The sequence below is a fragment of the Nannospalax galili genome, unplaced genomic scaffold, assembly GCF_000622305.1.
Source record: "Nannospalax galili isolate Female #2095 unplaced genomic scaffold, S.galili_v1.0 scaffold558, whole genome shotgun sequence".
NCBI classification, from domain to species: domain Eukaryota; kingdom Metazoa; phylum Chordata; class Mammalia; order Rodentia; family Spalacidae; genus Nannospalax; species Nannospalax galili.
The window spans coordinates 128,757-141,500 of NW_008340850.1; the positions used below are offsets into that span (position 1 = coordinate 128,757).

The 12,744-nt window shown below is 40.0% G+C and overlaps 1 protein-coding gene across 4 annotated transcripts in view; it reads right to left on the minus strand.

Annotated features, from left to right (window-relative positions):
* LOC103736346 (zinc finger protein 809) overlaps positions 1–12,744 on the minus strand; it is a 26,499-nt gene that overhangs the window by 3,809 nt on the left and 9,946 nt on the right. For all 4 annotated transcript variants that reach the window (XM_029564818.1, XM_008835821.3, XM_029564819.1 and 1 more), the window contains one exon: positions 6,869–6,961. In XM_029564818.1, the coding sequence (XP_029420678.1) occupies positions 6,869–6,961 (93 nt within the window). The remainder of the gene's footprint in view (positions 1–6,868; positions 6,962–12,744) is intronic.

Sequence of the window (12,744 nt, forward strand, 5' to 3'; positions counted from 1 at the left end):
TTATATTATGTAGTATATAATTTGATATTTTATTGCTCACTTTACATTGTTTTCTGTCCTCTCACTCTACCTAGCTCACTACTGTTCCAAAATACATCTAATTCTAGTTTTTGACTTTCAGTTTATATTCTAGAAATGAGAAAAACCATGTATTATTAGTCATTCTACATCTGACTTGTTGCAAATAGCATGTTAAGGTACACTTCCACCCATGTTCCTATAAACAGGACCACATTCTTCTGTCATTTCCCGACTTGTACACTGTTGGATACATAGGCTGATAGAATATCTTTGCTACTTTGAATAATTCTTCACTAAATACAGGCATTCTGGTTTATCTACTGTATCATGATTAATGGCATTATTGTCATAGTTAGCCTTAATTGTAAATTTGACACATCCTACAATCATCTGGGAGAAGTCTCAGTTGAATTTCCTATATCTGGTTGGCCTGTGGGCATTTCTGTGGGGGACTGTCTTGATTGTTAACTGGTGTAGGAGGACTCAGCTCATTGTGAGCACCATTCCTTGGGCAGGTGGTTTTGGGATGAATAAGAAAGCCAGGTACGGGGCCAGAGAGATGTATTAAAAGCACTGGTTGCTTTTGTAGAGGACCTGAGTTCGATTCCTAGCATCCATATAAAGGCTAACAACCATCTGTAACTCCAGTTCCAGGGGATCCAGCACCTTCTCCTGACCTCTGTGGGCACTGTATAGCATGGGTGCACCTACCTTCATGCAGGCAATACACACATACAAATATAATAAAAATAATAAGTTATAGCCGGGTGTAGTGGTGCACACCTTTAATCCCAGCACTCAGGAAGCAGAGGCAGGTAGATCTCTGTGAGTTCAAGGCCAGCCTGGTCTACACAGTGAGGTCCAGGACAGCTGGGACTACAGGGAGACCCTGTCTCAAAAAAACAAAAAACAAACAAAAAAAAAAAAGGAAAAAAAAAAAAAAAAAAAAGAAAGCCAGTTAAGGATGAGCTTTTGTGTGAGACAGAAAGCAGCATTCCTCCATGGTTTCTAATTCAGTTCCTACCTTGACTTCCCTCAACAATGGATTGTATAACCAGTAGGGTAAAATAAACCCTTCCTCCCCTGGGTTTTTTCTGGTTATGGAATTCATCACAGTAACAGAAATCAAAGTAGAATAATCATGCAGATACAAAAGGTAAGACAGCAGCTGCATGGTAGCTCTCATTTCTGAAAATATTCCATAGTGATTTCCATACTCGCTGGGCAACTCTACATTATCACTAACAGTATGTAAAGGTTTCTTTTCCTATGTACTGTGAAGAACAAGTTGTGTGTTTTCCTGAAGAAAGTCATTCTCCCTTGTATGATATAGGATGTGAATGTAATTTACATTGCAATTCCCTAATGGATCAATACATCAAATAAGTTTTCATACTTTTTTTTTTTTTTGGTCTTCTTTGAGACAGGGTATCCCTGTAGCCTCAGCTGTCCTGGAACTCACTATCTAGACCAGGCTGGCCTTGAACTCAGAGATCCACCTGCCTCTGCCTCCCGAGTGCTGAAGTTTTCATATTTCATTTGTACTTTCCATTTCTCTATTTATTGACTGATTATTTGTTTTTTTGCTGTTTAACTGTTTTGTGTTCTTTACGTATTCTGAATTTTTCTTAATATTTATTTTAGATGTATGCATGTACTCTAAGTGCATCAGGTACATGCAATGCCCACAGAGACCAGAAGAGGGCACTGGCTCCCCTGGAGCTAGATCTATAGATGGTTGTGAGCTGCCATGTGGTTGCTGGGAACCAAACCCACATCCTCTACAAGAGCAGCAAGTGTTCTTAACCATTGGGATATCTCTCCAGTCCCCTATATTCTGAATATTAATCTCAGGTTGGATGATACCTGGCAAAGATTTAATCCTAACCTGTAGAGGTCTCTTCGAGTACTATTTCACTGGTTGGCCAACATTTTAGGTTTGGATCCAATCAGATTTTTTTTAATCCTTGGTCATTTTTGAGACATGATATCATGCTGTTCAACCTGGGCACAAACTCACTTTGTAGGTAAGTATGACATTGAACATCTCATCCTGCTCAGGATTATAGGCATTTGCCATCACACCCAACCAGATCAGCCAATTCTAGCAGTTATTTACAGAGCTACATATATTCTATTTAATAAGTCCAAGCCCATGACTTTATCTTCACCTGTTTTCTCCTGGTATTCTTGCAGTAGTTTTAATATTTCAGTTCTAATGTTAAAGTATTTGATCAATGTGCTCTTTTACAGGGTAAAAGGCAGGGATTTAGTTCCAGTTTTCCATATGTGGATATCCATTTTTCTTAGGATCGGTTTTTTCTCTCTCTCTCTCTTTTTTTTTCTTTTGGTCTTTTTTGAGACGGGGTCTCCCTGTAGCTCCAGCTGACCTGAAACTCACTATGTAGTCCAGGCTGGCCTAGAACTCACAGAGATCTGCCTGTCTCTGCCTCCCAAGTGCTGGGATTAAATGTGTGCACCACCATGCCTGGCAGAATCATGTTTTCAAATATTTATTTTTATTTTAAATCTATGTGTAAGTGCCTGCATGTATATATGTACACTATATGTGTGCCTAGTATCTGTGGAGGCCAGAAGAGGGCATCAGAACCTATGGAACTGAGGTTGTTAAGCTGTGACTGAACCTGGATCCTCTTCAAGAGCAGCAAGAGCTCTCAACTGCTGACACATCTCTCTAGTCTCTCTATAGGACCATCTTCTAAAGAGTCTTTTTCAACATAAAATTTTTAAATTATTTTTATTTTATATGTATGCATGTATTGCCTGCATGTATGCAAGTGCACTCGTGTCATGCAATGACCATGGAGGTGAGAAAAGGATGTTGGATTCCCCTGGAACTGAAATTACAACTAAATGTTGAGGCACCATGTGGATGCTGAAAATCAAACCTGGGTCCTCTCCAAGAGCACACAGTGCTCTTAACTGCTGAGCCATCTCTCCAGCTTCTCACCATAAATTCTTGATAATTTTCTTGCAAATAAGATGTCTTTGGATTTGTGAATGTGCCTCTGTGTTATCCTCCCTTTGACTGCACAGGCTTATGTAACTGGGGGCCAATATCTTGCTGTCTCTGTCGATGTACTATAGGATAATTTGAAACCAGGTGTCATGGTACTTTATCATTATTCCTTTGCACACAAGACAACAAGACTCTTCTGGACATTTGGTATTTGGGGTTTTTGTGGGGTTTTTTGTTTTGTTTTTTTGACTTTTTGAGACAGGATCTCCCTGTAGCCCCAGCTGACCTGGAACTCACTATGTAGACCAGGCTGGCCTTGAACTCACAGAGATCCACCTACCTCTGGCTCCCTAGTGCTGGGATTAAAGGTATGCCCCACCATGCCCAGCTCATGTTTTCATTTTCCAAACAGATGGAGGATCACAGATATTTATTATTATTACGTGTCTGGCAGACTTAACTAATGAATCCATTTAGGAACATCCTCCCCTCCTTGTGTATGTGTGGGGTCTTCATTACTGTCTCAATTCCATTGATCCATACTGTGTTTAGGATGTTCATATGCTCTTGGTGCAATTTTGGCAATCAAATATGTGCTTACAAATGTATCTATTTCTTTCTTTCTTTCTTTTTTTTTTAAATCTTTTTGAGATAAGGTCTTCCTTTAGCCCCAGCTGACCTGGAATTTGCTATGTAGACCAGGCTGGCCTTGAAATCACAGAGATCCGCCTTCCTCTGCCTCCCAAGTGCTAGGACTAAAGACGTGAGCCACCACACAGGCACAAATGTGTGTTTCTATTCAATTTAGCACTTTATTGAAATGTAAAGTTTCAAAAATCTCTCCACAGATCCTCTATTATTCAGTATTTTCTGTTGTAATATCCCATTTCCTCCTTTAGTTTAATTAATCTGGATTTTCTTTTTATCTCTGTCTCTCTCACTACTTTCCCTAAGGGTTAATAACCTCATATTTTCAATAAAGCAAGTTTGTAAAATTGATGCACTGATTTATTATTTTCCATTTCACTGATCTGTATGTTTCCTGCCTACTTTTGTTTTGGGCTGTTTTGGGGAGGCGGGGGAGGGGAGGACTGTTCCTGTTTTATACAACAGTTAGAATTGTTAGGTTATTTATTTCTGAGGAGGTTTTGTTTATGTACAAAATAAGCACCTTTATGACATTTTCACACGTTCACACACTGGATATCAGTGTGTTTTTTTTTTTTAATGCAAGCATTCATACTTATTTGGGAAAGTTTACAATTATTTCCCAGTTATTCCAGTAAGTTGTCTTTCCATTTTTACTTGGTTAAGACTTTACTCACCCCCACTTCTCTTGTTTTTTGTTTTTGTTTTTCCTTTTTTAGATATATCAAGTTATTTTTTTAATTGAATATTTATGATTTTCATACCCCTGCTTTTCTTTTATTAAATATTTATTATTTTATTTTATGTGCAGGAGGGTTATGCCTGCATGTATTACCTGTGGGGATGTCTATGAAGCATTTTCCCGATTGTGAAGGTATGTGGAAGGGCACAGGCCATTGGGGTGGTACTACCACTGGGCACATAGTCCTAGGTTAAATATAAAAGTAGGCACAGGACAAGGGAGCATGCTAGTAAGCAATATTCCTCCATGTATCTGCTTTAGTTCCTGCCTCCTCCATGTTCCTGCCCTGGCTTCCTTCAAAAAATGGGCTGTGATTAGGATATGTAAGTCAAATAAACCCTTTCTTCCCCAAGTTGGTTTTGATCAATGTTTTATCTCTGCAATAGCAAGCTAACTAGGACAGGTCCATAGGTATCTGACAAGAATGTGTACTCTATCATGTAAACTGTTTAGTCCTTTTGATCCATATACTGTTTAAATCTTATGTTTCTTTGTTAGTTTTTTCTATCTGAATAACTGACCTATGTAAGAACAGGGACTCTGCATCTAGTCAGCTCTAGCTTACTTTGGCCTGCAGTGTACTTTTATCAATATGAGAATAACTGCTGATTTCTTTCACATTCTGTTTGTTTTAAATATTTTCCATCTTTTATGCCTATGTCTATTTTCTTTTTGTCTTTTTGAGACAGGGTCTCCCTATAGCCTCAGCTGGCCTGGAACTCACTACGTAGCCCAAGCTGGCTTGGAACTCAGAGATCTGCCTGTTTCTGCCTCCCAAGTGCTAGGATTAAAGACGTGTGCCACCACACCTTTACACATCCAGTTTGCTAGTGTACATCTTTTAAGTGGAAAGGTAAGATGTAGTATTAATTTGCAGTTTTTATTGAAGAATATGTATTAAATCCTTTTATCTTAGAGGTTTATTGGTATAGACTGAGTTAATGTTTATTTTACTAGTGAGATTCATTTTTTTCACAGCCTTCTTATATTCGTCTTTCTTCTTGTATATCTTCTGCAACAGTGTCTTAGTGGTTATGCAGTAATTTAATTTGTTTGTCACAGATGGTCATTAGTTTCTCCCAATTTTTAATTTATTTTTATTTTATGTATGAGTGTTTTGTCTGCATGTATTTAAGTGCATCCATATCATGCAATGCCTGCAGAGTTCAGAATAGGGCATCAGATCCCCTGGAACTAGAGTTATGGACAGTTGGCAGCACCTGGATCCTCTTCAAGGGCAGCCAGCGCTCCCAACTGCTGCATCATCTCCCCAGTCCCAATTCTTCCAAATTTTAAAGGATAACTGTGAGATAAAGGAATATTGCTTCAGAGTTTTGTCAAAATGTGCTGTTGTTGCAGAAGACCCATGTTCAGTCCCCAGCACCCACACAGTGGCTAATAACTGTCTATAACTCCAGTTCCAGGGGATCCAATGCCCCTTCTGGCCTCCATGGGCATTCATGGACATTGTTCACTTATACACACCCAGGCAAAACACTTATACACATTAAGAAAAATACAAAAAATAAAATTTGGGGGTCTGGAGAAATGGCTCAGAGGTAAAGAAGAGTAGGTGCTCCTACAGATGTTCCCACCACCCATATGGCAGCTCAAATCATCTGTAACTCCAGTTCTGGAGGATTCCCAGGCCTCTTGGTTTCCACAGGCACTGTGTGCATGTGGTACATTTAAATACATGCAGACAAAACACTGAAACATATAAAATAAAAATCAAAAATTAAGTCAGGCATTGTGGCGCATGCCTTTAATCCTAGCACTTGGGAGACAGAGGCAGGCAAATCTCTGTAAGTTCGAGGCCTGTCTGGTCTACATAGTGAGTTCCAGGCCAGCTGGGGCTACAGGGAGACCCTGTCTCAAAAAGATACATGAATAAATAAATAAATAAATAAATAAATAAATAAATAAATAATAAAACTTTGGTTGAATTTTTGACAAATACAAGAAACTCCACTTCAGTAACAAAAAAAAAAAGAGGGGTTGACATGAAGAATCTTCTTTGGAAACTGTATAAAACAAGTGTCTGATCCATGAGAAGAGCTGTTTTCAAGACAGGACTTGGATGAAAATTGGTGTCCTACTTACTTTCTATTTCTGTGATATTGTGATATTGTGACCAAAACCAACTCGGAAAGGAAAGGTTTATTTCACCTTTAGCTGCTTAATGACTTGCTCCTCTGGCCTGGGCCTAGCCAGCTTTTTTATACAACTTTGGACTACTTGCCTCGGGGGCACACAGGGTCCTTCCTTTGGGGGAGGACCACCTCCTAAGTCCTCCTCCCACATTACTCAACAGTCAAGAAAATGCCCCACAGACATGGCCACAGGTCAATCCAATGGAGGAAATTCCTCAACTGAGGTTCACTTCACAGTATTCCTGGTAAGAATAGCTCAACATGGCTGTATCTGATGTGTGCTCGGCTTGCTGACCTCCCCTGTCTAATAACACATTCACTGACCTGGAAAGCTCTGGACTGAGGTGTCTGCTAGGCTCCATGGCTCAAGCCCATGCTCCAACTTGAAGATCAACTTAGGTTTGGTCATGCAGTGCCCTATAAATTGGAAACAATATACCGATACTGACAAAATGCTATGACAAGTTGATTGATGAAAAACAGATCAAATGATGAAAAACAATAGCTCCATTTTTGGAACTGTTCTTTGATGAGTGAATAAGAAACTTTGGTTAGAGAAGATTTAAATGTTCATTCTTCAGTTGCTAGAAAATTACCATCATATGGCATTAAACTACATGATAAATAACCAAAATAATGAGTTTTTATGGTTTTTTTTTTTTTTTTTTTTTTGGACAGTGATCTGCCTGCCTCTGCCTCCCAGGTACTTGGGACTACAGGCGTGCGCCACCACACCCGGCTTACCTGATTGATTTTTAAAGAAAGTTTAACAGGCTGGAAAAATGGCTCAGTGGCTAAGACTGAATACTGTTCTTGCAGAAGACCCAAGTTCAGTTCCCAGCACCCATATTGGGCATCCCACAACTGCCTATAACTCTCTGTCAGCAAAGTTCAGCTAAAAAGTTTTGTGGTTAGAATGCTGATACTTCCTCAATTCTGTTTGCCTCAGATAGAGACTTCTGGAATGTCTTTCAGACGGGATATTTTTAGCATATTTTTCTTTTCTAAATTTATAACAATTTGCCTGGTTTTAAGACTTCACTAATAGCCAATCAATATGTAAGTTTTCTTCTCACTGTAACCCAGTGCCTAAGGGATAAAAGATAGGTGCTGCTTCCCTTTGGGTCCAGATTTTAGGGTTGAGTCTGCTGGAGCAGGATGCAATCTAAATAAAATACCTGCTTTCTATATATTTCTGGTGTCCTGCCTAATCTTTCCTACAATACAATAAAATAAAATTACTTGAGCCTGGGCATGCCCAGCACTCAGGAGGCAAGATAGGTGGATGTCTGTGAGATCAAGGCCAGTCTGGTCTACATAGGGTGTTCCAGGCCAGCTGGAAACAAAAACAAAAACAACTCATTCTTAAAAAAAAAAGACAGGAGCTGAGTATGATGGCTCATGCCTTTCTTTACTCCCAGCGCTCAGGAGGCAGAGGCAGACGAATCTCTGTGAGTTCAAGGCCAGCCTAGTCTACATAGCGGGTTCCAGGCCAGCTGGGGCTACAGGGAAACCCTGCCTCAAAAAGACCAAAAAACCAAAATAAAATAAAGACAGGTATTATCAAGGGTGAAATGAAGAAAGTGGGGGTGCTTTAACTGGAGACGGAGAAGAACGGGTTAGACAGGGAGAGAGGAGAGATAAATAATGCCTTAACTGGTGTAAAAAACCAGGAGGAAACATTAGTTCAAAAACCTACTGAGAAATTACACATACAATATCTCTACATGAGTCCATGTGTAGAGCTGAGGGCTACATAACAAGAAACAGTGCCAGACAGGAGAAACCTCCCTTTGAGTTGTTGGCCAGGGTAGTCCAAGAGACTCCCAAAATTACACAGGCTATTGCCACAGCCTTTCACTGACTCCTAGAACTTGAAGGTAAGACCCTATTGCTGAAGACAGGTCATATACAGCAAGATCTGGAAGCCACTTCCTGGAAGGTTAGCTCTCATAGATTAGAGAACACTAAGCAACCTGCTAAGGGAGAACATCAATCAATGGTCCAACCCCAGCTTCAAGGCCCAATAACCACATCTATGTGGTTATTGCATAGCAAACTATAGTGGGGTAGCAGTGGCATTTTTATCTTGGGGGTAATCAACAAATACCTAATTGGATTTAAAGCCTGCTCAATGGGAGGGAACTCATGTGTGGTACTGTAAACATAGCCAAATACACATGGTTGGAGAGATCATAGATCTTAGAGAAAACCCCAAGGTTGTCACATCCCTAGACAAATGTAATTTCTTATTATATGCTAAATATGGACCCTTATATTTACAAACAAGTATGCTAGTCACCACTCATGATTTTAAGAAAGTTTAACAGGCTGGCAAAATGATTCAGTGGTTAAAACTGAATACTGTTCTTGCAAAAGACCCAAGTTCAGACAAGTATGCCAGTCTTTTGCAACAGACGAAGATTATTACAGAGTTCCACAACTGGGTCACACACAGAGATTAAGTGTCTGTGAAATGCTCAACCCTAAATGACACATCTGCAATGGAACCTCTATACCCAAGACTCATGGAACATATGGAACATAAGGGTAGAGAGAATACTAATACGTCTCTCAACTGTCATCAATGAAGCTCACTCATGGAACAGAGGGCAATGAACCCAGGGCTCAGGGACCACTGTGGAAGAGGGTGTGGAAAGACTGTAAGAACCAGGGGAGAAGGTGCATGATCATATGGAAACAAAGTCTTACAGGCTCCTGGGACCTTGCTCATATGAGCTTACAACAATGTTAACAGCATGTATGAGACCCATGCAAATTCAAGCAGACAAAAACCCAGCATAGAACTAGAAATGGGCAGCAGACCACAATTTTGGCTGAAGAAATATTGGGCTGCTGATTACTGGTGGGTGAAGGGCTGATCTTCTTTAAGGGAGTAACTCTAAATAGGCTGAATAGACCCCAGTGGATGAACTTATACTGAAGGATGTCATGGGACAATAAATTGACTCTGTCCTTAACATAAATGACAGAATGCATGAAATCCAGTGGGGGAGAGGGGGCTATTAGGGGCTGCTGATGGGGAAATTGGTATAAAGATGTTGTGTATGAAATATACAAAACACACACACATAAAATTTAATAAACTCAGCTGGGCATGGTGGCACGTGCCTGTAGTACCAGCACACGGGAGGCAGAGGCACGCAGATCTCTGTGAGTTCAAGGCCAGCCTGGTCTACATAGTGAGTTCCAGGACAGCTCAGGCTACAGGGAGACCCTGTCTCAAAAAGACCCCCCCAAAAAATTAAATAAACTCAATAAACAAACAAGTTTACATAGGGCCAGTGGGATAGCTCAGTGGGTAGAGGTGCTTGCTGTCAAGTATGAAGACCTGAGTTTGCTCTCTGGAACCTACATGATGAAAGGAGAGAACTGGCTTGAAAGTTGTCCTCTGATCTTTGCATGCATCCCCCACCCCACAAAACAAATAAACAAATGTAAAAAACAAAAAAAGAAAAAAAGCTTAAGTAAACAGGGCGAGTAACAAGAGTAATAATAAGAGAGAAACCACAATGAAATTAAAAGGATAATTCATGATATTTAGGATATACTTAACAATGAGAGATGGCTCACAACTGCCTGTAACTCCAGCTCAGGGGGTGAGGGGATGGGGGGGTATATCAATCAATTCTGCCTTCTGACCTCTGTGGGCACATACACATCATAAACATAATTTAAAAATAAAAATAAGCCAGGAGTGGTGGCACATGCCTTTGATCCCAGCACTTGGGAGGCAGAGGCAGGTGGATCTCTGTGAGTTCGAGGCTAGTCTGGTCTACATAGTGAGACCCTGTCTCAAAAAGACCAAAAAAAAAAAAAACCAAGAAGAAGAACTACAAAATAAAATTTGATCTCACATTCCTGAAACTCTTAAAAAAAAAAATCACCCAGAAATTTAACAGGAGATAGTCTCAATTCATGAAATTTAAAAAAATAATAATAAAACACAAAAGACTCCATAACTGAATGATAAGGGAGATAGAAAAAATATTCTGAGCACAAAGACATTATTTAAAAATAATTCTGACAGGGCTAGAGAAATGGCTCAGTGGTTATGAGCACTGACTGTCCTTGCAGGGGATCTGGGTTTGGTTCCCAGCACCTATATGGCAACTAGCAACTGACCACTGCACACATGTGGTACACTTACATATATGCAGGCAAAACACATACAGAATAAAAATAAATTAAAAGATTTTTTTTTTTTTAAACTCAGGCAGGTTAAAAAATCTTAAAATATGAAGGATGGACTTTTTAACAGAGGTATCACCATCAAAAAAAACAAAGTTTAGCTGGGTGTGGTGGCGCATGCCTGTAGTCCCAGCACTTGGGAGGCAGAGGCAGGAGGATCTCTCTGAGTTCGAGGCCAGCCTGGTCTACATAGTTAGTTCCAGGACAGCTGGGGCTACAGGGAAACCCTGTCTCAAAAAAAAAAAGACAAAAAAATACAAAACAAAACAAAGTTTGCATTATGTGTATGCAAGAATACAAGAGAAGGGGCTAGAGAGGGGGCTCAGTGGTAAGGAAGCTTCCTGTTCTTCCAGAGGACCAGAGTTCAGTTCCCAACATTCCAGCCCACAAATGCCAGCTCCAGAGGATCTGACTCCCTCATCTACCTTTCCATGGGCACCTGCACTCAAGTGCACATACCTACATACAGATACACATACATATACAAAACTAAAAATAAATCTTAAAAAAAAAAAGCAAGCCTAATATTATTTATAAAAGAACACCTGTTGGGCATGGTGGCACACACCTTTAATCCCAGCACTCAGGAGGCAGAGGCAGGAGGATCTCTGTGAGTTCAAGGCTAGCCTGGTCTACATAGTGATTTCCAGGCCAGCTGGGGCTACAGGGAGACCCTGTCTTTATAAAAAAGACCAAAAAAGCAACAACAAAAAAGAAATGCACTCCAAAGAGCAGATGCTAAAGTCCTGGTCACTAGTCTATGGTGCTGTCAGCAGAGAGAAAACGGAAGGAACAGAGATCACGGAGACATGCCCAAGAGCAGATGTCGACCTTCTGGCTTTTTACTTCCTTACTGAAATGAGGTGAGCAGACTGGCTTTACATGTGCTCTCTGTCTTGATGTTCTTATTTATCATAGAATTAAAGGCATAAGGAAACAATGGCATAACCCTATGAAAATCATGAGTCAACTTTAGTCCTTTTAAGAGCTATTTTGTCATAGTAATAGGAAGTTGACTAATACTTTCAGTCAACTGATTTCCAACAAAACCATCAAGAATTTACATTTATTTAGAGGGCTGGAAAGACGGCTCAGCAGTTAAGAGCATTGGGTGCTCTTGCAGCGGACCTGGATTCAGTTCCCAGAACCCACACAGCAGCTAACAACGGTCCCTGACTTGTTCCAGGGGATCCAATGACCTCTTCTGGCCTCCACAGGTATTGCACACATGGCTGTACTTACATGCATGCAGGCAAAACATCATACACATAAAATAAAATTTTTTTTAAATTGTTTTTAATTTGCATTTAGGAGGGTAACTCTTAAAGAATTGTGCTGGGAAAAAAATGGACAATCACATGCTTGGGAAAGGTACTAGATTCCTTCATCATATCATATTCAGAAATCAACTAAAAATGGATCAAAGATTTAAATGTAAGACCTGAAAATGTGACGAGCCTAGAGTAAATGGGAAACATTTTGGGACAATGATACAAAGACTATTTTTAAATTTACGTGTATGAGTGTTTGGCCTACATGTAAGTATGCCTGTGAATGAAATGCCCATGGAGGCCAGAAAAGGGAGTCAGATCCCCTGGAATTAAGGATGCTTGTTAGCCACCACGTGGGTGCTAGGAACCAAACCCTGGTCCTCTGCAAAAGTAACTAGTGCTCTTAACTGTTGAACCACCTCTCCAGCTGCCCAGAAATGCAAATAAAAAAAAAAAAATTTTAAGTGATTAGGATTGGTAGTTTTTACTGTCTCAAAGATATCTTTACCCTCCAAGTAAACCCATTTATGTATTTATTTACATATATATATGTATATATATATATATATTTTTTTTTTAATTCCTTATTTTTATAGCTGGGCATGGTGGTGCATACCTTTGGTTTTAGCACTCCAGAGGCAGAGGCAGGTGAAATTCTGTGGGTTCAAGGCCAGCCTGGGAGAGGGAGGAATGGATTTCTTTAAAAGAGTGAGTATC